General features: G+C 38.7%; 1 protein-coding gene across 1 annotated transcript; it reads left to right on the forward strand.

The window, feature by feature from the left end:
• The first annotated feature begins 149 nt into the window (after positions 1-149).
• On the forward strand, positions 150-27,005 carry LOC139721248 (transcription initiation factor TFIID subunit 5-like). Its single transcript, XM_071632572.1, has 17 exons — positions 150-301; positions 2,435-2,538; positions 4,793-4,871; positions 7,099-7,177; positions 7,732-7,855; positions 8,596-8,714; positions 9,514-9,591; positions 10,781-10,881; positions 14,726-14,817; positions 15,592-15,711; positions 16,023-16,202; positions 16,812-17,000; positions 20,096-20,207; positions 21,363-21,476; positions 22,562-22,739; positions 25,746-25,839; positions 26,891-27,005. The coding sequence occupies exons 1-17, from the start codon at positions 245-247 to the stop codon at positions 27,003-27,005; spliced, it is 1,935 nt and encodes a 644-aa protein (XP_071488673.1). The 5' UTR covers positions 150-244.
• Positions 27,006-27,110: the final 105 nt, after the last annotated feature.

A 27,110-nucleotide genomic window follows, 5' to 3' on the forward strand; every position in this document is an offset into this window, starting at 1 on the left:
AAACAAAATAAAATATTTTGATATTGAAAACTATTTTTTTAAGTTACAAATACACAATAAAATATCTTTGCAACAAAATATAAGTTCTTCTTAGTCAGTACCCCTGAGTCGTCAATAGAATGACAAAATGGCGGAACCCATGGATGCAGAAAATGAAACGGAGTTGGGACAAAACCAGATCCAAAGTGACCCGTCACCTACAAATCCTCCTGTTGATAATGTTGTTCCACTAGAAAAACAGCAAATGGATAGCCAAACTCTAGCAGCTGTCCTCCAGTTTTTGAGAAAGAATAATTTGAAGGTGAGACTAGCGGAACTGATTAAATTTGTTGCCAGTGCAGCGAGTACACAGATGCATGTGTGTGTGTGTGCCCTAGTCCCATACCTAATTTATTGTGTGACCTACCAATGCAATGGCAGTGCAATGTTGGTGCCTGCGCGCTGCAGCTGCGTAGACCGTACACAGAATCAAAATCTAGTATCATCGATCTATTGGTATTAGTAAGTCGGGTAAATTACAGAATACCGGCAACCAATCACGGATAGCGCAAAGAGCGTAATTACGCTTGCCGATAGCAACCATCAAAAATATTAATCCGATTTGCGATACGGTCTGTGATTTGGCTGACGACGATTGCAGAGAGAGTGTGGTATTCATACGTGGTTTTCAGGGGTGTCCCCCAATAGCAATAATAATGTAAAAATTAGTTCTAACTCAGTCCGGGAAACCCGCTCATAAGAACTGCTCCCACGTACGAGGACTGCCCCGCCTCATGAGGACCGCCCCCATGCCTCATGAGGCCCGGGGGGGGGGGGGGGGGGGGGGGGGGGGGAACGCCTCATGAGGCCCCCTACTCACTTCTATTCATCTCACATCTGACGTATAAATTGTCGCAACTTTGCACAGTGATTTTTTGTTACACACACATGTCCACTATCATGACTATCCATGATGAAAAGAAGAAAAAATCCTCTCTGTTTTTTTTTTTCAAAAATCGAGTTTTAATCAACCGATGCAGAGCGCCCATCAAAACACGGGTGTTTTGATGGGCGCTCTTATCTTGATTTAGAGCAGTTTTTCTCCGAAACCACTCAATTTTCATAAAAATTGTGTGGTCAACCTACTTTTTGACGGCCGTTCCGTTCCCGGGCTTTTTTGGGGGCCCCAGGCGATGGGAAAGATGAATTTCAGCCCTTTGGGCTGATATTCATCTCTAAAGTAGTCTAAGGGAGAGCCTCCGGCGGCTCTTTAATACGCACCAATATGCTAATTTATATGACGCAAAACCAGTATTCTGTAATTTCCCCAGTAAGTCTACTGTATAGTAGGTGTCCAACACATAGACACCGTACATTGAAACCGACACCCCTCTATTTATAGCATTGTGCTTAAATTAAAGAACAAACTTTCATGCATGAGACTAGCTATGCTCAGTGTCACAGTGCAGTGGTTTTGCATTCTTCACTGGAGATTTGAAATTACAATCTATTGTTAACATTTGCCATGCCATTCACTGGATTTACGTGCTTTTCAATGGGAAAATGGGCGGTTGATTAAAATAATAAGCTTGTGCTGGTGCACAGTAAGAAAAGTCACTTGCGTTTGTCACCGAGAATTCCGCGTGTGTGGATGAGTCAACATGGCAACAATCTGAGCTGAGCCAGGGATAGAACATGAATCTGCGGTATTTTCTGCCATGAGTGAAATGAATTTTGTAAGGTGAAACTGAGGGATATTTTCTGAGATGCTGTACAACTACAAGGTATTTAATCAAAAAGTGGTCGAGTACACATGTAGTACAGTAGGTCCAGTTGTAGGCGTAGCATTATGCACCGCACGCTCACTGGCTGTAGTAGTCTACATGTACATTGTAGCTCTAGCTGCAACTCACAACCTATTCAAATTGTCTACATGTACCTGTCTACGTGCAGGTGTCTACAACCAGGTCTAGATCTAGACAGAAAATCCATCTGTCCGGAGGAGTTTTGATTTATAGCATTTTTTTTTTCAAACTTTGAATGGTCTTCTCCTCCTTCGGAGGGGATTCATGTTGACTGAAAGATCAGATGTCTGTGTCTTGTGTTGTCGTCAGGGATATGTTCCGCAGAGACTGCGCGAGCTACATCAGTAATGTACATGTGGTTTTACATCTGACAGAATCAGAGGCCACAGAGCAGAGCGGACAAGGACCATTAAAGTAAAAAACAAAAAAAAAATTATAAAACTCCTTGGAGTATTTTTTCCACACTGTGAGTAAAATTTCAGGCAAATTGTGTGATATTTTAAGTTTCTATTGATAGAAAAACGTTAGGGTGTCGATGTATTAGACACTCAACCATACATGTAGTTAAAGAGATAGAACAGAAATCTGTTTGTATTGTTACCAGTAATTAATGTTGTGCATTTTTGTCCTTTTTTTTATGTGTGCCATAGGGAACTGAAGAACTGCTGCGAAAGGAAGCCCATGTTCAAGATAGTTCCGAGAATGCATCAAACACTGACCAAGATGTTTCTACAGTATTATCAGCATACACCAGGTCAGTGTCTAAAGCAAGCTGGTCTAAAGAGTGTGAAATGGTACTGAGTTCTCTCACACCTGTCTCTATAACTGTACTGTGCAGTCTGTAGTAGTGTTTCCAGTCCACTTTCAGTATTGAGTGAATTTCTCCATTCGGCAAAGCTTCAGATTTACTAGAAAGTAATACCAATATTTAAAGGACAAGTTCACCTTCATAAACATAAGGATTGAGAGAATGTAGCAATATTAGTAGAACACATCATTGAAAGTTTGAGGAAAATCAGACAATCCGTTCAAAAGTTATGAATTTTTGAAGTTTTTGTGCAGTACCCGCTGGATGAGAAGACTACTGCAGTGTATGAATAACTTTCTGATGTCACATGCGTACAACAATATAAGGAAAATATAAAGAGAATTTCACAAAATTCCATCTTTTGAAAAAAGTACACATTCCCCTGACTCGTTACCGACAAATGTTATTGGTAATATTATTCCCCCTGCCTTTAGAAAGAGGCAAGTCAAGTGCACTTTTATTATGCCAAAAAAGTGAAAATATGTTGAATTTTCTTTTACATTTTCTTTATACTGTTGTACGCATATGACTCACAAGCTGTAGTAGTCTCCTCATCCAGCGGTTCCAACACAAAAATTTAAAAAATTCATAACTTTTGCATCGATTGTGCAATTTTCCTCAAACTTTCACTGATGTGTTCTAATAATATTGTTGCATTTTCTCAATCCTTATGTTTATGAAGGTGAACTTGTCCTTTAATGTCTTAAATATAATATTGTTTGTGATGTCGGGAACAAGACTTTTCATGGTGAAGGAAAAAACAAAACAGTTAGCAACAAGGAGAGTTGAAATAGTTCTTGTAACATGCACTTTGTAATGCTTAGCTGATGATGTGCTTATAATGGTTAGAGCTCACTGCTCATAAACCTAAAAGTGCAAAAACTGACCAGACAATGTTTTACATGGTTGCCTGCTCTTGGTATCATTCAGTACAATGTTGCTTACGTACAACATATTGTTTCATCATTCAATCCTTCAATTATGGCTCTTTCCAAATGAAGCAATGTCAAAAAGAGGTCTCAGCTTTCTGCACCAGGAGTGTCATTTTGTGACAGACACAGTGCATTATAAAAAGACCTCATTATTAGCTCTGCCAAGGAGGTTAAGTTTTCATCTGCATTGGTTTTGTTTGTTTGTTTGCAAAATAACTCAAAAAGTTGCGAATAGATGTGATTGACCCCGCGTTCACATTGGTCCCCGTGATGCGGGGAAAGTCCCGAGCTGTGGGACTTTCTCCTCGAAAACCATAATGTGAACGCTCGCTGGGATTTGTCCCCTCATCCCTGCGAAGCAAGTCGGGTACGGGGACAAGATTTGGTGGGGAGAGTGACCTTGGGGCGCAATTGATAGCGTCCAGCTGTGGTCATCAAATGTGCGCATGCACTATGCCTGGTTTCAAGTGGCAGAGATCGCTCCAAGCCCCAAAATGCCCCCACAGCTCGGGGACAGATGAGATATCAGTGTGAACGGTCAGTCGTAAAATAGATAAGATCTCTTGTGGCTGTCCCCGCGTCGCGGGGACCAATGTGAACGCGGGGTGAAACTTGCAGGAAAAATTGATTTGACAAAAGAAACAGATTATTAAATTTTGATAGTGAGATCCAGGAATTCTTATGGAGTTTTGAAGGATTTTTTATCTTTTAGCAGAAAGGGTCAATGAACTTCAGAGTTTAAGCTGTGTGTAAATGAGGTTTGCATACATGTACACAGTGTATGTGCTCTAAAGGGTGTGCTTTGCTCGGGCGCGGCATGACGCGGTGCAGCTGGAAGCTGATGATGTGTATGAAGGGCTTCTATATTGTGAAATATTGGTGATTTTTAGCATGCATGTATGGGTGGAAATGAATTGCTTGGCGGAGGTTTGCGCTTTCTGAGTGCCTCTCTAGTTACGGTATCTTTATTGTGGTAAAAGATTAAGTGAATGAGATAAAGATGTGTGAGCGTGTAGGTAGTGGATGTACTGTACATGTCCATTTACACTGTATGTGAATGAATTGAGGGTTGTGATTGTGTTAACACGTAATTTCGTAATTATTCCTCTGTTACTGTGGTTTATCAAATTATAAAAGTAAATAAAAAAATATCTAAAAAAACAGTGTGCATAGTTTGTGGAAATTTTTTAAAGGATATCTAATACTGTAGTTATCACTGTAAGAATCATTTGATTTGATCTTACTTACGATGTGTTTTAATTCATCAGTGATGGAGACCCACTGTTATATGATGGCCACTACAGGAACCTTAAGAATTTCATTGAGGGGTCACTGGATACTACTAAGGTCAGTTGTTTGTTGTTCTATGGGGTTTGAGATTTTTTCCAAGAATGAGCACTGTGTTAATGCAGATTAAAGGATTGTTCCTCGTAAAGTGGACATGTTTGAAAGAGGAATTTTATTCTAATACACTTGTAAGGCCACTTTTGTGGTGATGAAATAGTGATTTTTGTCGTTTTAGTCATGTGACAATCCTATCAGCGTTTCCATGCTCATCAAGTTAGAATTAACATGATCATTTTTTTTTTCAACACAATAACTGTCATATTTTTGTCCATATTTGTCTTAAAGAATGCAGTGTATCTTAATTATACCCCCGCCAAACGAAGGGGGTATATAGGAATCAGCGGACGGTCGGGCGGTCGGGCGGTCGGTCGGGCGGTCGGTCCGTTGCAAATCTTGCGTCACGAACTACTTCCTCAGTTTTCAACCGATTCCCATAAAACTTGGCACAGATGTGTGCCTTGGGTTGTAGATGTGCAAGACGTATTTTTTGACAGTACCCAAAAGTACGTTGCCATGGTAACGGCATATTATGGGCAAAAACGGATACAAATCTTGCGTCGCGAACTCCTCCCACAGTTTTCGATCAATTTTTATGAAATTAGGTACAGATGTTCATCTGAATATGTTAATGTGCAAGACACATATTTCCGCAGTGGCAAAAAGTGCGTTGCCATGGTAACGGCATGTTATTGGCAAAATATAGGGCAAAATGCTTCATGGCAAAACTGCTTCATCAGTGTTCTTCCAATTCTCATGGAATTCATATTGAATGTTTGTCTTAGGATATAGGTCAGCATGACACATTTCTTGACAGTGACAAAAAGTATGTTGCCATGGTAACAGCTCACATATTATGAGCCAAAATGATGGAAAATTTTGTGTTGCAAACTACTTCCTCAGTTTTTGCCCAATTTCCATGAAACTTGGTACAGATTTGTGCCTTGGGTTGTAGATGTGCAAGACGCATTTTTCGACAGTACCCGAAAGTACGTTGCCATGGTAACGACATATTAATGGCAGAAGATCAAGGAAAGATCTTGCGGATTTAACTACTTCCTCAGTTTTTTGACCAAAGCTTATGAAATGTTGTTTTGACCAAAGCTTATGAAATGTTGTTTGGCGGGGGTATAACCACAGCGACATTTCTAGTTTTGACCAGAGCTTTACAATTGGTAGACTATCTTCCATTGTATTTCTACGTGTATCACATGAAATATAATGCAGTTGGCTATTGATATACATGTATGGCAGTGTGCACATTGTATTAATTTCCAGATGGAGAGAATCAACTCACATAACTTTATACTTAAAAGTGCTTAAAACTTTGAACATAAAGGGCATATTAGCCAAAGTTGGCTGTTTGGATGAGAGGGACATGAATGATGATGTGGGATTTCCAGCTCTAATTCATCAAATTTGGTTAAAAACTCATGAAACCTTTTTTGTGTTCAGTAAAATGGATTGCACTCCAATTGGGATCAATTTGACTCACTAACAAGCACCCCTGTCACTGCGTCCAACGCACCATATTCATTCTTCCTTTTTTTTCATTTCTATTTGAATCAATCATTTTAATTTGTATTTGTTGTTAAATTTTTGTAATCCTTTTCTTTAAATAATGTGAATCTAAATTGAATTGATTTAAGGAAACACACGGTTCTAATGTTAATTTTCTATACAGTATGTCCCCCAAAAAATTACAATCGGATTTTCGCTTTGATAACACCCAATATGATCTAACCGTCTAAATGCTACTTCAGGGTCTTAAAATAAAACGTCTTGGCTCTATTTTGCAGAAAACCCCATTCAATTTGGTTAAGCGGTCACAGAGAAATTATGTGGATTGTTGTAAAGCATGTCATGAGTCTGATTCTTCCAAGTTTAGCACTGGGATGCTCTTGGAACATACATGTGTAAACACAATAGACAGAACTTGGCGGAAAGAGATTCCTGACATGCTCTACAAAATTCCTTTATATTTCTCTTTGACCACTGAAGGAAATTGAGTGGAGTTTTCTGTAAGATGTAGGCAATAAGTTATAGTTTCAAACCCTGAAATTGTATTTGGATTGATTCACTATTTTTAAAGTTATCGTTGCGGAGGGTACCTTTGAAATTTTTTTTTAGGGGACATATGGTACTTCAGAGACCTTTGTGCCTTGCACAATGTATAGTAGATCTTTGACATGAATCATTTTAATGTATTTGATTAAAATTTACATTTCAGAGTGAGCTGGCCCAAATCCTCTATCCTGTCTTTGTTCACATGTACCTTGAACTAGTCTACAACGATCATGAGAAACAAGGTGAGCTGGCTTGTGGAAATGATTCTCTGTTACAGTTCAGTCGAGAGATACTTTTTTCATGCTAATTAGGATAACATGGAACATGCGCATTGGGGTAAGAAGAGAAGAAAGAATGATTAATGTTTCTGTACAGGAAATAACATACTACTCCATGTAGACATGATTAACAAGCATCCTTATAAATGTAGGTAACTCTGTGCAAAATGGAAAAGCATTAGTTCAGCATAGTTGGGATCATACATTTGCACAATGTTGAGTCACTTTTGGGCAAAAGATTTGGTTACCAGTCATTCACTAGTAATGTTCTATTATCAAGAGAGTGGGAAGTGATGGATTTTTGAGAAAAACATAGTGCAGTACCTTATTTAAGGGGACTCTCAGTTTATGACTAAGAGTATCCCCGAGTTCTTTGTGATAGGACATATGACAAACCACACTTCAGATAATGTTTAACATTTACAAGACAATTTTTATTTAGTGATCATTTCACAGAATGACAAGTTTTGTGAATGCTCTGTAGTGACAGATAAATGTCTTTTCTTTCTCGTCTCCAGCTGAAACTTTCTTCCGTGCATTCAATGGGGAGCAAGAAGAATACCATGAAGAGGATCTGTCTCGACTGGCAGCTGTCACTAAGAAAGATCACATGAGGCACAGTGAACTTATGATGAACTTCAGGTTAGCTTTCAAACACTACGCAGTGCCCCTCCCCCAACCCTTGTAGTCACACCAACAGATACACACATGTACACCTAATGCACATATCACAAATAATCCCACACATACACAGACTCGAATCTCAGTGGAAAGGAGTTAAGTTACACAAAAGTGACACTTTCCATACTCACCTGAGTTATCTCCATTATGAAGTTTGTTTGGGCATGTACACTGTAAGGGCCATTGAATCATAGGTTATCCTGTGTTTTGTTCCTATGAATTAAAACATCAACCCATCACAAGGAAAGTCAGCTTTAGTCACTTACAGGTGAATAAACTGGGGTTGACCAAAACAAAAACAAAAAACAAAATCCTGCTCCCAGTACATAAAATGTGAAGTCTCCCCACCTTTGAATGTGATGTCATTCATCCTCTTGCTTGCCCATAAAGATTGAATGTCTTCATGGTAAAAATTCGAGTATTACAATATCTCAGCAAAGTGTCAATTTGTACTAGACCTCTTTTTTTCCCCTCATTATTTTCTTATACATGAAAAACTCTAATGAGAGACACATACAATGTATGCCTGTGCGTAACTCATAAATTTCTCTGCCGAATTGTACATTTCACAAAGGCCGATTATCTAAAAGTTAAAAGAAAAAAGTTTAGAATTAGAATACATCAGATGAGTCAGATAATGTGGAACTTGAGAGTTGTTTAATAACTTCAATGTGTTTTTGATTGCCTTTGTGTTATTTTAGAACGAGCAAGTATGTGATCAGAATGTCACGAGATTCCTACAGTGCCTTGAAGAGATATCTACAGGACAAACAGAACAGCACAGTGCTTAACATCCTGGAAGATCATCTTTACATTGATGGTAAGAGGAAAGTTTGTCAGTCAGTCTGTGTCTAGGCAATACAGTGGACTCCCGTTATAACGAAGTATTCGGGACCGGCAGTTTTCTTTCGTTATATCGGAATTTCGTTATAACCGAACAAATAAACAGTAGAAAAACATAGAGTGGATGACACTGCAGCCCCCCAAAAAGGAAGGTTTGTCAGTCGGTCTGTTTCTAGACAATGTCTGTGTGATGTTGTCGGTCAAATGAGCACTTGGCATTACAGGGGGTGTGTCCTGACATAATGTAGCTCTTGTTCATCAGCTTCATTACTTTAGCATAATATTCTCAAGTGCGATTTGCAAGATTAAACACTTACAAAAGTTTTTTTTTAATGAAAAAATAAAATAAAATCTTGAACAATTTATCTTTGTTTGCTTTTGTAATGATATTTATTGTCAGTACAATTTATTACATAGTGTGTTGACAGTGTAACTCAAAGTACAACTGTATCTCATTTTTCATTATCTATCTCATATTTTCATTTAGGTGTCATAACTTCTGACTCTGAACTTGTTTCTTTTTTTCTTTTCTTTTTATTAACTGTTTTGTCTATTCTTCTGCTGGATGTCCCTCTCTATGGCTGGCACTCTTACTAGTGTACATTTGTAAGGAGTAGATATGGCTTGTTATGATAAATTGTTATGATAAAGTGTGCTTGATATTATTATTATCATTATCTACTATGGAAAGAGTTTGCGCAGGACAAAGAAATTAGTTGTAGTGTTGTGAGTTCTATCTGTAATTATCTAGTGTGTTGTGTTTTATTTCTGGTCAGTGTTTGATGGAGTTCCAAGAACCAAGCAACAGATTGACGCCACAGCAGGCAGCATGGTTGGAGAGGCTAAGAGAGAAGGTCAGACACACTTTAGCTTTACCTCATGTTCATTTGGGTGCTCGTCACGAGACCGACACCCACAAATCATACAGCCCACAAGTCATAGAGCTCACGAGTTATACAGCCCATGAGTTATACAGCTCACTAGCCATACAGCCCATGAGTTCGACACTAAGCTAACAAGGCCCATGAGACGGACACATTAAGCCCCGTGTTGTATCTGTCGAACTCGTGGGCTGTTTTTACCTAGTGTCGAACTCATGGGCTGTATGACTCGTGAGCTGTATGACTCATTGACCTGTTTTCAATGTCGAACTCGTGGGCTGTATGACTCGTGGGTGTCGGTCTTGTGGGAGGCCCCATTCATTCTGCATGTGAAGTTTTATTATACACAGTAATGGTGACAGTAGTTATGTAGGAGATTGATATTAATGAAGACTTCAGTAATTTACCGTGACAGTTGATATAAATTGTGTGTCCATTCAAAAGCCCTAATGTTGTCAGGTGGATCTTCATGTCTTTATGAGTACTGTAAAACCAGTCATTTCCATGTGCATTTAAATTTCGCGAATTTAAAAGATTTGTGAAATTAAAAGGCATGCGAAAGTTCTTGTATACACTATAATGCACTGGATGCCAATGGCAATTCGCGAAAATTTCATGCTGCAAATATTTCTTGCTTTACAGTAATCAGTGTGGGTGCATTAGTTTAATTTGAATCAAAAGGTGATACTACTCTCATTTGCAAAGATGATTATGGTTGAAGTGAAATTTGTTTATTTCATTATGTGACAGCTCCCAGCCAATGACAAACTCCGACAAAGCTTCATTTTGATATTTTTGCCCAAAATACTAAGTTTGTATTTCCTTTTGGAGAGTGGGAATGGTATGAAGACAATCTAGAAAAGAAACAATGCCACGAAATAGTAATGCAGTGTACATTTGGGCCTTGTTTCATAAAACTTTTAATCAGTGACAACTGCCACATTTCTATGACAAATTTGTTCTTAGCCAATTAGATGTAAGGATTTCAGTAGCTTGTAACAACTACAACAACTTGTCACTGATAAAAAGTTTTATGAAATGGGGGCCCTGCTCAGTCTGATGTAAAATGTTGTATGAAAGCATGAAATAAAAGAACACCTCAGCTATAACTTTTGTATGGCAGTCTCTTAGACTGATAATATTTGTACATTTCTCCCTGCAGCCAATAAAAGGAAAATCTTCTACGGCCTGTTGAAGGAGCCTGACATCAACATCCAGATTGATGAAGAGGATGAGGGAGGAGAAGGAGAAGACAAACCAAAGGTCAGTCACCCTCCGTCCCTCCAGGAGGAAAGATTCCTGCTAAAATCATATCTTACACAGAAAATGTCATAATTTTAGCGTGTCCGGGCAATTACCCCGAGAGGGCAATTACCCCCCCCCCCCCCCCCCCCCCGGCTAAATACTGGTTCATAGTGGTAGGCTTAGAGTAACGATTAGGGTTAGGGTTAGGGTTAGGGTTAGGAGTTTGAGTTAGGGATAGGATTAGGTTCAGGATTAGGATTAGGATTAGGGCCAGGGGATGGGTGCGGGGTAATTGCCCAGGGGGTAATTGCCCTAGACCCTAATTTTAGGTCTTAACAGTAAGGAAAATGACATTTACCATGTTAAGATTAAGATGCTAGTAGATTCCATTATAAGCTGTCATTATATCATTGAATCATTACATGTTGTTCATTTATCCTGCCAACATTGCATAAAAAGAATGAATTACTGAGTATGACTTTCAACCATCTACTTAATATGGGTGATGATGATGATGGTGATTCTGTAACTCATTGTCATCAATGATTTGAATTAATAAGCATTAGAAAATGAGTTACATACTATATGTAAAATATGTGCACCTGTTGCTAGTAAATGTATTTCTTAATCAGCAGCTTAGCGTATCATTATTACTTTTCACATCTACATAGTAAAGGAATACCCAACCTCAGTTATCAAAATTATTCCGCTCATATCACTCATAAGTTTCAGATGAAGATATTATTCATGTGATTACAGTCATAGTGAGAGAGAGAGAGAGAGAGAGAGAGAGAGAGGGAGAGAGAAACAGATCTTGAAAAACAGAAAAGTAAGAGAAAGAGGCAAAGAAAGATCACGAAAAACAAAATAGACCCCAAAAGCCTGCATTTCTTGTGGTTTCCATTTTCCAATTACTACTCTAATAAAAGTCATGACATTGATTGAATATCTCTGCCTGCAAATTGCATCTTAACGTGATATCAAAAAAATGTGGTTTGAATATAGGCTCATATTTCAACTGAGTCACAAGGTGTTTTGCATGAGTGCACAATGGCTGGGTGGTCATCCATCCTTCACATCGAATCATCTGGTTTCTGAGTATCAGGTGGATGTCCTTCCCCTCCCTGCGTGCATGGATGACTTCTCACGCTGTAATCCTCATTCATGCTAGCAGAAGGGGAGCCATGTGCTAAAGTTGACAGGGATTTCCTCTGGATTGAGACCATGAAATGATCTGATCTACCCTACTGATTCATCTAGCTGTATTGATAGGTGTTGAGACAAGTTTAGCACTCAAGCATGATAGATGCAGACTTTTTATACAGAAGTGATGCTAAAAGAGCATCCTACTCCAGTTTTCATCTGCTAGCTTATCTAATCCATCAACCATGTAACCCGATACTTACAAAAATATTGAATTCCTGAAACTTACAACCACTGCTTTCAGGGAATAATTGTTACCGGAAGTCAGAAGAAAATATCATTTTCCAAAATATGATATCATAATGAAATTCCAGTTTGGACATTCATGATGACATCTTTTCTATAATCCATGTCCTGTGTGTATGCCTGGACAAAGCACCAGAGAATGATGTACAGTGTAAGCCTACATGTACTTTGAATAATATCTCATATTGCAGCAGTAGTTCAAATTGGTGATATTGTATAAAGGCGTCTGTGAGTTAGGAATAGAAACAACCAATGTAGAGATTTGAATCAGTATAATCAATGTTAAGTATTGTTAAATATACAAAATGTGAACAATAGGTGTAATAAAAATGTTTCCAGACAAAACCATCTACAGTTATGGTTTATTGAGAAAAACAGCTATATCTCCTTACATTTTGGGATTTATTGCAAAATGTTTATATGGTAGGATGTTTTGTGATACAACTGACCTACACATATGCAGCAATTATAATATCTTGAACATTTTTGAAATCACTGCTCCCAAAGGTAAACAGGACCTTTAAGAGGGTGCATTGTCATGTCCTCTTGTTTATATGCAGACCAAAACACACAAGAACAACACTTTGTACCACTTGCAATGGATAGCATTCTGTGTAGGATTACAAACTTTCTTTTTTTCTAAGTGCAGATGCAAATTATTGTACTGATGATAAGGATTACAAAACTTAAAAACAAATACCGGTAACTCGTGAAAGAAAACTAAAATAGATCAGTCTTCAGTCTGATTTAAACAAGTCTCTTCCTGGGAATGTTGTATACATTGTGTATTTCTATCCAGTAGTGATTAAGGTCTTGATTTTTTGAAATAGTATTGAATTTGAGTTCTTTGTTTTGTATTTATGCGTTTAAAAATGCCAGTATTTAGCACTATATAAGTGTTATTTATTATTTTTAAATATTATTATTATCATCGTTATTAATCAAAGAAAATTTCCTCATTTAAAGGACAAGTCCACCTTCATATACATAAGGGTTGAGAGAATGCAGCAATATTAGTAGAACACATCAGTGAAAGTTTGAGGAAAATTGGACAATCCGTTCAAAAGTTACGAATATTTTAAGTATCTGCGCAGTCACTGCTGGAAGAGAAGACTACTACAGTGTATGATGTCACATGCGTACAACTACATAAGGAAAATAAAAAGAGAATTTCACAAAACTGTACTTTTTGAAGAAAGTGAACATTTCTTCGACTTGCTACTGATGTATGTTAAGGGTAATATAATTCCCCCTGCCTTCTGAAAGAGAGAAGTCAAGTGTTCTTTTGTTATGCGAGAAAAATGGAAATAAGTTGAAATTTCTTTATTCTTTCTTTATATCGTTGTACTCATGTGACATCACAAGCTATAGTAGTCTTCTCATCCAACCGTGACTGAGTAGAAACTTCAAAAATTCATAACTTTTTAACGGATTGTCCGATTTTGCTCAAACTCTCACTGATGTGTTCTATTAATATTGCTGCATTCACTCAACCCACATGTCTATGAAGGTGAACTTGTCCTTTAACAATGTAAAAGTGATTGATGCTTTACCTGTGCTTTCATTGCTCAGTGCTGTGTGCTTTCTTTCATAACTTGCCAGTGCCAGTGCACTGTAAAGACTTCAGAACAACACTACATGCTTGAGCCCTTCCTGTCCTTTGTCCACTGATTGATGGAGATGAGTGGAAAGTATTGTCAATGAGTAGAGATTACCAAATGTCCCTCATCCCTATTGTATCTCCTTGGCCTCCCTTTTGGACTATTAAAGGGGCATAGTCCCGGTAGTGTAGATGGCGCTGTTGATGCTACTGCCGATTCCCGTTTGCATTGATACGAAGATTGCCGAAATTGAGCTGTCATCAAGAGTAAAGCGCGTAGGTGTTGCTAAGTAACGTTGCCTTCATTGTCTTCTCTGCGCATCACGCAGTCTGTAGTAATGCCAGGGTGCGTGCATATGTGCTTCTTATTATGACATTACAAAAGAAATGTGCTAAAGCTGTCATCCCCATGAGCCGAATCATGAGCCGAACTGTGATCGGACCACTGACACAGTGGATCGGACTTCTTCGGACTCGGGAAAGTGGGCCAAAGCGTAAGCGCCCAAGAGAAGTCGATAGCATAGGTCTCTATAGGAAACTTGCGCCGTGCGCCCGCATACGCATTTGACTAAAACACGGGGACCATGCACCTTTAAAGGGACATTGTTACACCTGAGTGGGCTTGCTAACTTCACAAATAGTTCAAGTTTAGAGGGACTTCAGAATGGTGATGAAAAAAAGCTTTTGGCAAGTTAAGCTAAGTTTGGCAAGTTAAACATAAATGATCAAAATAAACCATCATGAAGATTTTGTCCTGCTGTAATTATTTTGTATTTATCATGAAGATCTGTTGCTTTCTAAACAATTTTGCAGAAGAAGAAGCAGAAGAAAGACCCCATGGCAGGCAAGAAGAATAAACCTGACCCAAACGCACCACCACAGAACAGGATTCCTCTTCCAGAGCTGTAAGTCTGAAACATTGAAAGGCTTTAGACTTTCTCTTGAAGGGACTGTACAGTACTGGTTGAGGTACGGATTCATGTTTTGAACATTTCTAAGTGAGATAATGAAAAGCCTCTCATGAAATATGAAAGAGCATGTAATTTTAAGAAGGATTCAACGTTTATTTGATGAAGATTGGTTTTCAAATGGCTGAGATATCCAAAAAAGTGCTAATAATAAAAGGCGACATGCCCCAACTTTATTAGTATCTCTTTGTTTCACCTTGTTTTTAGATATCTCAGCCATTTCAAAACCGATTTTCGTCGAATAAACTTTTGATACCCTTTAGAACTGCATGCTCTTTGACATTTCATAGAGTGGTTTCTGAATATCTCACAAAACGTTAAAAGCCAAATCTTCACCTCGACCAGAACTGTACACACCCTTTAATATAAGATTATTTTCTGTACAAACCGTACTATTATCCACTTCTCCCTGACTTCATTGCCAAAGAATACATGAGTGCACAGGTTGGAATGGTGTTTATGACAAGAAGTTATTGCAATCTTTTGTAGGGAAGATACACGTATCCTTCAACTGACATATTCATTTTGTAATTGATATAAGTGATATAGCACATACCAATATGAAACAAAAATCCTCAAACTTGACTTGCATTTGTGATCTAAAATACATGATAGCAGTGTTACCTATTAAAGAAAATTAGTTTGTACCCAAAAGTTGTGCATATCAGCAATAATTCTCCTTGTTTCATTGTGACATCATGATGACATCAGCAAAGATGCAGACAAGTTGGAGCGTCTGAATGCCCAGAGGGAGCTGTCCAAACGAGTCCATCTGGGAACCGACAATCTGCCCTCAATTTGTTTCTACTCCTTCCTCAACTCCACACAAGGGTGAGTAAATCCAGTGTAGTCCCCTTTTTTTTCATTTTTAAAAGGTGCAATCTGAAACAAAACTAACATTTGTGACTGAGCATTTATGTGTACTGTACCAACACTCTAGAAATATCTTCCTCATGATATTTGACTCCCAAATTCAGGTGAAATTTTAAAGAAATTTCAGGAAACACATTTATTTCAGCAAGAGTTCATGGCATATTTTTCATGCTGATGAAAAGCATTACAGTGCAAATTTGAGTGTGTCTTGACTTTGATTATTGTGCAATAAAGATTGAATCTCCTCTATCCTGTCTGCCTCCCTCCAGTCGTCTCATCTCAGTAGACGTCAGCAACGACTCCGGTCTCCTGGCAGCCGGATTCTCAGACTCCAATATCCGGATCTGGACACTGACCCCTGAGAAGCTACGGAGGGTAAAGCCAGCTGAAACCTTGAAGGAGATTGATGCCGAAGCAGATGATGTCCTGGAACGAATAATGGATGATGGGTAGGCTTCAAATATACTTCAAATTAATCCATCTGTTCATGTGTCTGGTTTGGCCAAAGATCAGTTGCAGATAGATGCCTACTCCCTCAGATTCCTCATCACAAAATGCCATTGCCATTACACTTGATAGTTTTGCCTTTAGCTATAATGGGGTTAATTTGGGATTCTATCAGTTTGTGAAGCACTAACATTTTCGTTTCATTTTGCAAATAACTAGCATGATAGCTAAAAAAGTATTTGTAAATTTGATAGTGAGTATGGTAATACTGCTCTTACAATGCTAACACAAAACCCCCCCAAAATATCTTTATGACAGGAGTATTTCCTATTGAAGTTTGATCCTAATGCATTTTTCCTTGTAGCAAGCATAACTCACAGTACAATGTTTGTCTTAATTGACACTTTAGATCAGAAGAAGTGTGTATGCATTCAAACAAGCTGAATAGGAGAATGTTTCTGTTTAAAAAAAAAACCAAAAACAGTCAAACACAATTTTGTAGGAAACAGGCTGTACAAGTATGCCATTTTAGGAACAATGGAAAATATCTTGGATTCATATTTGATGAGATAATAAATTGCTGAAATTCTTGCTTGACCCGACTCCTCCAGGACATCAACTGACCAGCAGACCCTTTATGGCCATAGTGGACCGGTGTACGGAACCAGCTTTAGTCCAGACAAAAACTTCCTCCTGTCTTGCTCCGAGGATTCCAGCATACGTCTCTGGAGTATGTACACCTACTCCTGCCTCGTCTCATACAAGGGCCACAACTTTCCTGTCTGGGATGCAGACTTTGGGTGAGATTGTCTTTAGCAGCAGCCAGATTTCACTAAACTATGAGTAGTTTACTTCCCAATAACTTTTATATGAAGTTTGAGCAAGCAATCACACTACCGATAAAACTATATTTAGTTTGACTGATGTGAAACTACCTATAGTTCCAGTCTCTGATATGCATGTTTCACATTGGCAAAAATCATGTACAGCATGCAAAATAATGTGCAAAGTGTGCACTCAACATAAAATGGATCCAATCACATGACAAACTTCTTGAAGTTTCAGCTGTATGTGGCCACACTACACAAAACTACACATACTGAGTTTTGTGGGAAATGAGAAACTTCCCCTTTTGCATGCAAAAAGTTTCGCTGGTAACTCCCAAACTACTGTCCAAACTACAAAAAGCAAAATACCAGGTAGTGAAATGACACAGTTTTGTGTAGAGTGACTGCCCCTATTATGTTTGCCCTGGTTAGAGGCTGAAACAATTCTTAGGACGTAGAACCCATTCCATGCCCTTCACCAGGTGCTTTGAGTAATTTCCTTCTAGCCTCACTGCTACAATTGCAAAGAGGTGATCTGAAACAAGGGATTAACCACCAGATTCTTGCATTCTCCAGGAGCTTACCATTAGACCAGAGATCAGAATTGCCTACAGGGAGGAAGCCTGCTCAAAATATTTTGGGATTCATGCTGTCATAGATGAAAACAATTACCAGTTATAAGAATTTCTGAGACAGTGATGTTTGACTGCCAACCACATGGTAATTTACAAATCTGACCATGCATCACAAAACCTGCAAAAAGTTACATGCGCTGATTTTACGTGAAGGCTCAAAATAGGTGAAATTGGTCAACCCAGTCACTCTTTAATTATTTTACACTAGCAGCACCCGTGGAAATCCACGGGTCTGAGGGGTTTTATTTTTTTTTCTCATAATACGATTTTGCACATTTTTATTGAAGAAATACAAAGAAAAGTCTTCTCATTCTTTCGTTAATTGTGCTGTCTTCTAAATGACCACCCTTCCCAGAAATTTTATAATACATTTTTGTAGTATATGCCAGGCGATCCGGTCCATTGGTAGGGATCATTCCCGCCACTACTTGCTTTTATTATAGAACTTGAGTTTCGAGGGGTTATTTGCACCCGTTGAAGTCCAACAGTTGTCTTGTTGCCCCTCACCCCTCCCCCCCCCTCACGCACACACACATTTCCACCTCCGCAGGGCAAAAAAACAAAAACATTCAGGGAAAAATTACCAAAAACGCAAATGAGATTCCCCGAAAGTTCTGCCCACAGGTTGTTCCCGTTGAAACGGGAAGATATTAACACTATGACTTTGATTACCCCCTGCTCTTGCATCCACGCGGGCACCCGCGGGAATCCACGGCTGGTCTCAAGGCCTCGGTTGTTTTGTGTTTTTTTTTTCATGTTTCTTTTCCCCACGTTATGAGAGAAAAATAAGATATTTTCGTCTTCATAATTTTGCTCCCTCCTTGTTGTTTTTAATCACCAAAACTTGGCTTGATATATCATATGATATAGAACTACATCTGCTTCAGATTGTACATTATCATAATTAATATTAGGCCTACAATTATTGCTCCTATTATTGTTATTATTATATCATTATTATCATTATCCTTATCATTATTATTATTATTATTATTATTATTATTATCATCATTGTTATTATTTGGGGAGGGGGAGATCATAGTCATCAGGTTTAATAGGCACCCGTGGGAGTAGGTTCTCACGACCTCGTATTTTTTTTCTTTAATATTTTTCCCATGTTATGGAAGAAAGAAGAATATACACATCACTGCATTCGTCTTCATTTGCTCCCTCTTTTTTTGTCACCAAAACTTGGTTTGATAGACCATAGAACCACACATTCTATTTCCACTTGCAATTTTAAAAATAGGCGGTCGGCAAAGCGAGGTTTTCCTCTACGTCCGCTCATCTTATGAATATGTATGATTACAGCAGCTCTGCAGTAAACGAATGGACACGTGCAGCTGCGCGTGTAATCTGATATGTAAGGGTACGATCGGCAAATATATTTAGCCGCGTCCTAAACAGTCTGCGTGCAATGACACCGGACTTGAGAGCAAACGGCGAGCAAACTAAATGACGTACCTGAGCTGCATATATAGTATTCTGCAGTTGTGCAAAATACAATTACATAACCAACGTTCGTTGTTTTCATTTGGGGACGCCAATAATGGCGAACTGTACGTAAATGCCCTTGTAGTCCATGTCACGCACACACAGATTCGTGAAACCATCGTCAATACATTCAGTACACGTAACAGGCGGAGGCAAAGGTACATCACAGAACTATATACACACAGTGTAGAGTGTGTATAGAGTTCTGCGAGGTACATTGTGTGTGTGCGTGCGCGTCCGCCGGAAGATGTCAGAGATTTCGCTGCACCATCATCTTTAGTATCCCCCAGTGTCTCTGCAAGCTAAAAGATGGAAGATCGAGAAAGCAGGAGGCCAGCGCAGGTTCCGTGAATATTGAAACGCTCGGCTCTTTCGTCACGCACAAAAATGCATTATGCATGTAGCTAATTAATTTTTCTTTTTCGTCCTCGATGTCGACACGGACGCGGAGAGGGGACGAAACCCACGCCATTCGATGTAGGATACTCTCCTGCGGCCGACGGCACCGGTCGCAACTGCCCGGAGCCGACGGCTCGGGAGGAGATAGAGAAACCAGCAACGCCGAAATAAAACAGGAAATACATAAGGCCGCGACAACAACAACAACTTCGAGTATTATAGTATAGGATTATCTGTATGGTTTAGTGACTTGTTGGTGTTTTGGAGATACAGGGTCACAAATGAGCTGTAGATACAAACTCTGTTCTATTAGACAATGATAATGATGACATAATCTACTCTGAGTAATTCATCAATTACCATCCTTCTTCTTGTTGCAATCCTTTCGATATCTGAGCTCTACATTAAAAAAAAAAATATATATATATATTTTGTAGTCTATTTCTCACTAGTGATATTCTTTGGTACAATACACCTGGTTCGTTTAGTTCCTTTCATGCTAATGATGTTCTCTATTGTACTTTACCTGTGTTTTTGCAGACCGTTTGGCCATTACTTTGCATCAGTAGGCAAAGACAGGACAGCCAGACTCTGGGCCACAGAGTACCATCAACCTCTGAGGATATTTGCTGGTCATCTCTCAGACGTTGATGTAAGAATTTAAATTCTGATTCTACCTCTTCTCCTTGAGGCATTGTCTGTTCAGATGTAATGTAATCTAAAACATCCCTTGTTGAATACATGTCATGTCTGAGAAATTCAAATTGACCTGGCTGTAGAGAGGTTAAGTTTGTTCATACGTCAATAGTGAGATTGAGTAGTGATCTGTAGAAATGATCTAACCAAAACTGCAGAATCACATATTTTAAAAATAGATTAATTGTGCTTGCAGGTACTATAAAGCAAAAAATTTTTGCAGCATGATATTTTTGTACATTTCCACTGCCATTCAGTACATTTAGTGTAGGCAAGAGCTTTAACAAGCATTTTTATTTTGCGAGTGAGAAATTTGCAAAATTAGAATGCATGTGTAGATTTTTGGTTTTACATTGTTGGGAAGTTTGTTTGTTCTTTGTTGCTATTCACTGAGATAAGAAAACCTTTGAGAAAGCTACCAAATTTTTGTAAGTTTTCAGAATGATTAAGTTTGCAAAAATTGACATGTGGTCAACTTCCATTTTCTAGTGTTACTTTTGATGGTCTAGAATTCTGAAAATGATACCATTTCATGCAATACTGAGTGTAGTAAAGCAGAGATATTTCTGTCGTGATAATTCATGCGCAATTTTTAGGCCCATGAATACAGATGCCCACAGCTTCCTTAACCTTTTGAGGACGAGTCGCGAGTATACTCTGGTAAGTGTCTATGGGAAATGCGTGTTATAGCCAAATCAGCCCATCCTCATCGGATTAGTGTTCATTGTCAGGTTAAGTGAATGTCAGATTTCAACCAGTAGAGGGCAGCAGTGCATTATTGTGACCTGTGCCATATATAAAGAAGGTCTGGACAACTGCTAAATTGGACGCCATGTCGTTCCCAAGCGTATTACGCGTTAGAGGGTTGGCGTGTACGCTCAGACCTAACAGTGAAAGCAAGCCAAATTTGAGGTGGTGAACAATGGGCACTGCGTATGAGCGAACTTTGGTAATGACATGGCTCCACAAAAATCACAGAATAGTTTTGACCAATCATAAGCTTCAAAACTCATAAGCCGAAAAACCGAGTTGACCAGACTCTCTTTATATATGGCACTTATTGTGATACATCCTACTTTACATGATTGCTGTACATGTGTTCGCTCCACAGACTGTGAAGTTTCATCCCAACTCAAACTACATTGCCACAGGCTCGAGTGATAAGACAATACGCCTATGGGACATGAGCAGCGGAAAGTGTGTCAGGGTTATGACTGGACACAAGGTATGCGAAGAAATCTCTTCCCTAGCCTCCTTTTTTCTATTTTGGCAGAGATAATGATCACATCTTTTCAGCCATGTCATATGTGACCCTTCACCACAAAACCAACAAAAGGTTGCCAGACATGGATTTTTAGTTAAGGGCAGATGCTGAAAGAGCAGACTCTAAGCTTTAAAATGATTAATAACTCAATTCAAATTGACTCCCCTAACTTATCTGAATGTTGAAAAGAAAACACACACTCTGGAAAAGTGTGAGCTGAGAAAAGAGGCTCTTTAATGCAGGGTTTATTCAAGTGCTTAATCTCGTATCCGGGCAATTACCCCGAGAGGGCAATTACCCCCCGGCTAAATACTGGTTAGTGGTAAGCTTAGAGTAACGATTAGGGTTAGGGTTAGGGTTAGGGTTAGGAGTTTGAGTTAGGGATAGGATTAGGTTCGGGATTAGGATTAGGATTAGGGCCAGGGGAAGGGTGCGGGGTAATTGCCCAGGGGGTAATTGCCCTAGACCCGCTTAATCTTTACCAAACCGTGCTAGCTGTGTGATGAATGGGACAAAAACAGGATGTACACTACCACAGCAACAACAATGAAGGGATTATCAGATTAAGCTGAAATTGAGCATACTCTGTTAACACATTCTGTCCATGATTAATGCCAACTTTCAAAGCAGTAGCATTATCCTATTTTTTAGTTTAAGATGTTTTTAGAGTTGAACTCCCAACTATTGATTTTTTTCAAGTACAGGAAGAAATATTACATACAATGTAACTTCAATTTTATCAAACAACCATCAGTGAAGCATGCAAAATGTATTCCCCTGAAAAATGTGGTTGATTACATCCTGAACATTAAGTACATGCCTGGGAAATCATGAAAGCAGTGGTTGATTTTTTGTTTTTGTTTTTGTTTGTTGTTTGCGCTGCAAGACCCACAGTTCTAATAATAATAATGATAATTTTAAAAAATAGCACTTATATAGTTCTTAATACTGACGTTTCTAAGCATTTTTAATTTTCTGAACTGATCTTGTGTGATAGGACACTGAGATCAATATCCTTCATAAACTTCTAATTTTTTCATACCAAGGGTCCAATCCACAGTCTGGTCTTCTCTCCCAATGGTCACTATCTGGCATCAGCGGGTACTGATAAACGTGTGTTGCTATGGGAACTGCGTCATGGCAACCTGATCAGGGAACTAAGCAGCCACACAGCTCCTGTCTACTCTCTCAGCTTTTGTCAAGATGGAAATGTTCTTGCTTCAGGTGGGTTCCCAGAGAAGAGTGAAGATGTCAAATCAAACTAGAAAAGCTCTTGAAGAGTGCAGACCTCGGCCAAGCAGCTCATTCCCACCCATACATGCATGCTGAATAATTGCCCAATTTCCTAGTTATAAAGCTAAAAAGAAGCCTTGTGTTTATGTTACCTCATCAGCTTCCTGCTGCATGGCACCTTGAGCAGAGCACACGCTTTAGTGTGCATATGCAAACCTTAAACATGTGCAGCTTGAACCCCCAGGTTCACTGACCCGATATAACAGAAGATAAATAGTCCTACAAAAATTTATAGAAATTCCCAGATCACTACTAAAATTTAATCATCTGTTACTTGTGTCATAAAGTTTTCCTGTAAGTTTCATCAAAAATATGTTTTCAACTTTTGGGGTTATTTTGCAAACAGACAAACAAACAAACAAACCAATGCCAACAAAAACATACCCTCCTTGGCGGAGGTAATACAGTACCACTCTATGGTGAATTGAGTAATATACTGTAAAACGAGGAATGTTCACGTGCATTTTAATTTCGCGAATTTTGCGAGCGCCAAGATTTGCGAAATTAAATTGCAGGCAAAAGTTCTTGTCTACACTATATGCATTGAATGCCAGTGGCAGTTCGCGAAAATTTCAAGCTGCAAAAAAAGCTGTCGGCTCCAATTCGCGAAAATTTCATACCGCGAATATATCATGTTTTACAGTAGACAAACAGAATGGTAATTTTTTTTTCAAAACCAGACACCAAAAAACAGAGAGGTGCAGGGTTCAAAGTTTTGTAGCTTTCATGTGCCAGTTAATATTGGTCACAGTCATATACAGAATAGATGAAAGTGATGCTATTATGCAGAGTCATGTCATGTATAGTCATGTAGAGTTGTCTGTATAGATCATTAGGTGATCCGAGTATCCTCTCGGATCACCTTCTGTATCTGTACTGATTCTTTGTTTTTCTTTTTCTTCTTTCTCCTCAAAAGTTGTGCAGAGGTTAGCTCAGAAAGTCCTCTTCCTATCAATTTCAAACTCATACCATATATGTATCATGTCCCAAAGATGACAAATCTAATGTATCATAGTGATCAGTCAACCGTGACGTCACTATGACGTCATTATATGAAAACACATTCTCAATCATATCTCATTAATGGAATAGAATTTTTCAATGAAATTTACGTCACATATATTTCAAGTTATGTGCATTCTACTCATGTTCTCAAAATACATATTTTCTCTCAAAACGTGCGCGTATGCGCGCGTTGGAATATTTGTATCCTCAAATCGAGCTCAAATTTTTTTTGCACACGTTTCAGACCATTTGGAGCATTTTTTGAAAAATTGAAAAAAATCGGACGGACGCGTACGCGCGCGCACATATACGCACGCACAGCTCATATACAATAGAAATTTCCCATTTTTTCACATTTATCGGATGCCTGAAATGTCAAGGAATATTTCCACCAAGTTTCAAGTCAATATGACGTCATACGGGCCCGTCAAAGTTGAAATTCCGCGCGCGCGTCAATGGCGATATACAGTGCAACTATGCCAAAAAACTGCCAATTTTATATCCGACTTTACTCGTCAGGATGGACGATGACCCCCAATTTTCTTTACATATTCTGAAAGCTGATGAGTTGTACGTGTCATTTCATGGGTTGGCGATGCTGGAGAAATGGTTAAAAGATATCAAATTTCTTAATAAAATAAAAAGAGTAAATTTTCCAAATGACGTCATCAAATTTCAAGTTCACTCGAGCGTATCTCACTTATCCTTTGTCGATTTTCACCCAGATTTCAGTGTGTTGTAGCTTATTGAATGTTCTTTCATTAATGTAATAACAATTTTTGATTGGATGACGGCATCACCTCATAAAAATGGATTCAAAGTAAGCTTGTCAAATTTGACCAGTTTACGTGTTATCTCTATGGGAGTGCAGTTTTTCTGGAAATGAAAATTGACATGACTGTCCTTTTCGAGCACTAGCTCACTTATGCTTCGGAGAATTTCTCCCAGATTTTGATATGTTGTAGCTGAGACTTTGGGCTATCGTTAATGTGCCCTTTATTTTTTCATACGTTGTCGGGATCACGTCCAAAAACTTGGTTGAAATTAAAGCTTATCTTCGATGTATTTTCATATTCCCTTCTTTTTGCAATTTTCTTTGCAATGGCTCAAGAAAAACAAGCCCTATCACCACCATATTTTGCACATGTTTAGTTCATGTCACGTACATTATTTCATAAAATAACAACTACTTGATCAGATGCCATCTTGGGAATGTAAATTAGGGTCAAAGGTCATAAATGTATCATCCTGTATGTTGGTGAATACATGTCCTTTCTTTCCCATATTTTGTACACGTAATGACCATGTTACAAGGATCATTTCACAAAATAACCACTTTTTGCTCAGATGTCATCTTGTCTGTGGAAAGTGGGGTCAAAGGTCAAATATACTTCATTCTGTATCTTCGTTAGTGTACACGGAATTGTGTACGATAGATGGCAGGTCTGACTCCGTTTTCTAAATGAGAATCCAAACATCACACGGCCAATGTCCACTAAACACAGATGAAACCGGTATGGTCATGCCTATTGGGATCAGGAGACTCAAACAGTTGATTTCCGAACAGATCGGATCACCTAATTTGTCAGTGTTGACAAATTCCGATTCTAGTTGTAGTTGTTAAACTATTGACTAAGACTTGATGCTCATGTTGTGTTTTTCGTTTGTGTTTTTGTTCATTTTTTTTTACCTACAAGTACAATACATATGGAACTCTTTCTATTGTTGTAATTTACGTTATCGGTAATCTAGAATTCTAGCATTTCTGTTTTGCTTAATGCAATTCCAGTGTATTTCCAGTGGAACAAGGAAAGTGTGTTATGTTTGTCCATATCCTGAAAGGCCTTCTTTGAATACATAAAATGCCTCCCAAATTTTTGTGTGACACAGTAAAAATTATACAGTTTTGGATCACACGCATTTCTTTTGTAGGTGGTCTTGACAACTGTGTGAAGTTATGGGATGTCAAAAAGATCTTCACAGAGGCAGACGCAGATGAGTCCATGTCATCTCCGATGGTGATCTCGTAAGTAATACAAGTCTGCAGTGATACATTGATGTATTTTGATTTGTTATTGATATCAGTTTGCAACCTTTCATGTGAAATGTGTTGTAAAAGTTCTTCTCTTCAGACAAAAGATCAAAGTTTCTTGTTTACTTTCTATTCAGGGGCAGATCCAGGAATTCCGTAAAGGGGGGGGGGGGGGGAGGCACAAACAATATTTCTGGTGCTGCTTCTGGGTTTCATCTCATTTTTTTCTTTTTATTTCTTTTGTTTTAACAACAAATAAAGAGGGGGCATGCACCCAATGCGCCCCCTCTGGATCCGCCACTGCTATTGATGGATTATATTGTAAGTTATGATAAATGAATAGGCAAATATTTGTACAAATTTCTTGAAGAAAAATTTCATGTGATAATCTTGGATTACAGTGCATTTGCAAATCAGCACTCTGTGTTCAGAAAGGCAAAAAATATTTAAAAAAATAAAAAATCATCCTCTGTAGCCCTGTGTGGGTAATAGGTAAAGCTATGATGATGATGATGATGATGATGATGATGATGATGATAAACAATCATAGAATAATTACCTGATTTGGGAATCATCCTAGCCTTTTGACATGGATGTGATATGTAAAATATCTCCCTGATTGCTTTTTTGACCCTCCCTAATTAACATGTGTGAATCTTGACTGCCTTAGTAATTATTGATTTGTTCAAGAGGGAAATAATCAAGAAATATGTGTGTATTTCTATCAAAAGCAACTACACATACACACACAGACACATTTGAACTGGTTTGCAGGCACAAACCCTTGTTGATCGTAAAGGAGTCTGCACCAAGACTAACTACAGGTTGTTACATGCACCACCCTAGCACTACAACACAGGGCCTATGGGACAGTGCCAGGGTGGTGCATGAAGTTAGTTTTGGTGCAGACTCCTTTATGACCAAAAAGGGTTTGTGCCTGCAAACTACATTTGAACTGGGTCCGTGAAATGATTGAGTTTAACAGCCATTTCTATGCAGAGGAAAGATTTCTATTCATTCATTATTTGTGTGTTTTGTATATCAGGCCTGAGGGAGGAGACAGTCTGCTAGGTTCTTACCCCACCAAGTCCACCTCTGTCTACCATCTCCACTTCACTAGACGCAACCTGCTGCTGGCAGCGGGACCTTTCACCTCATAGCTACAGGTCATGACCTTTCACCTCATAGCTACAGGTCATGACCTTTCACCTCATAGCCACAGGTCATGACCTTTCACCTCATAGCTACAGGTCATGACCTTGCAC

The sequence above is a fragment of the Diadema antillarum genome, unplaced genomic scaffold (genome assembly GCF_040938485.1).
Source record: "Diadema antillarum isolate AM-2024a unplaced genomic scaffold, OU_Dant_1.0 scf00000013, whole genome shotgun sequence".
Lineage (NCBI taxonomy): Eukaryota > Metazoa > Echinodermata > Echinoidea > Diadematoida > Diadematidae > Diadema > Diadema antillarum.

Excerpts from the sequence above, each read along its gene's own strand:
- LOC139721248 (XM_071632572.1), top strand. The coding sequence starts at position 245 with ATGGATAGCCAAACTCTAGCAGCTGTCCTCCAGTTTTTGAGAAAGAAT. Across the intron at positions 21,477-22,561 it reads GGGTTATGACTGGACACAAG|GGTCCAATCCACAGTCTGGT; the intron begins GTATGCGAAGAA and ends TTTCATACCAAG. Across the intron at positions 25,840-26,890 it reads TCATCTCCGATGGTGATCTC|GCCTGAGGGAGGAGACAGTC; the intron begins GTAAGTAATACA and ends TTTGTATATCAG.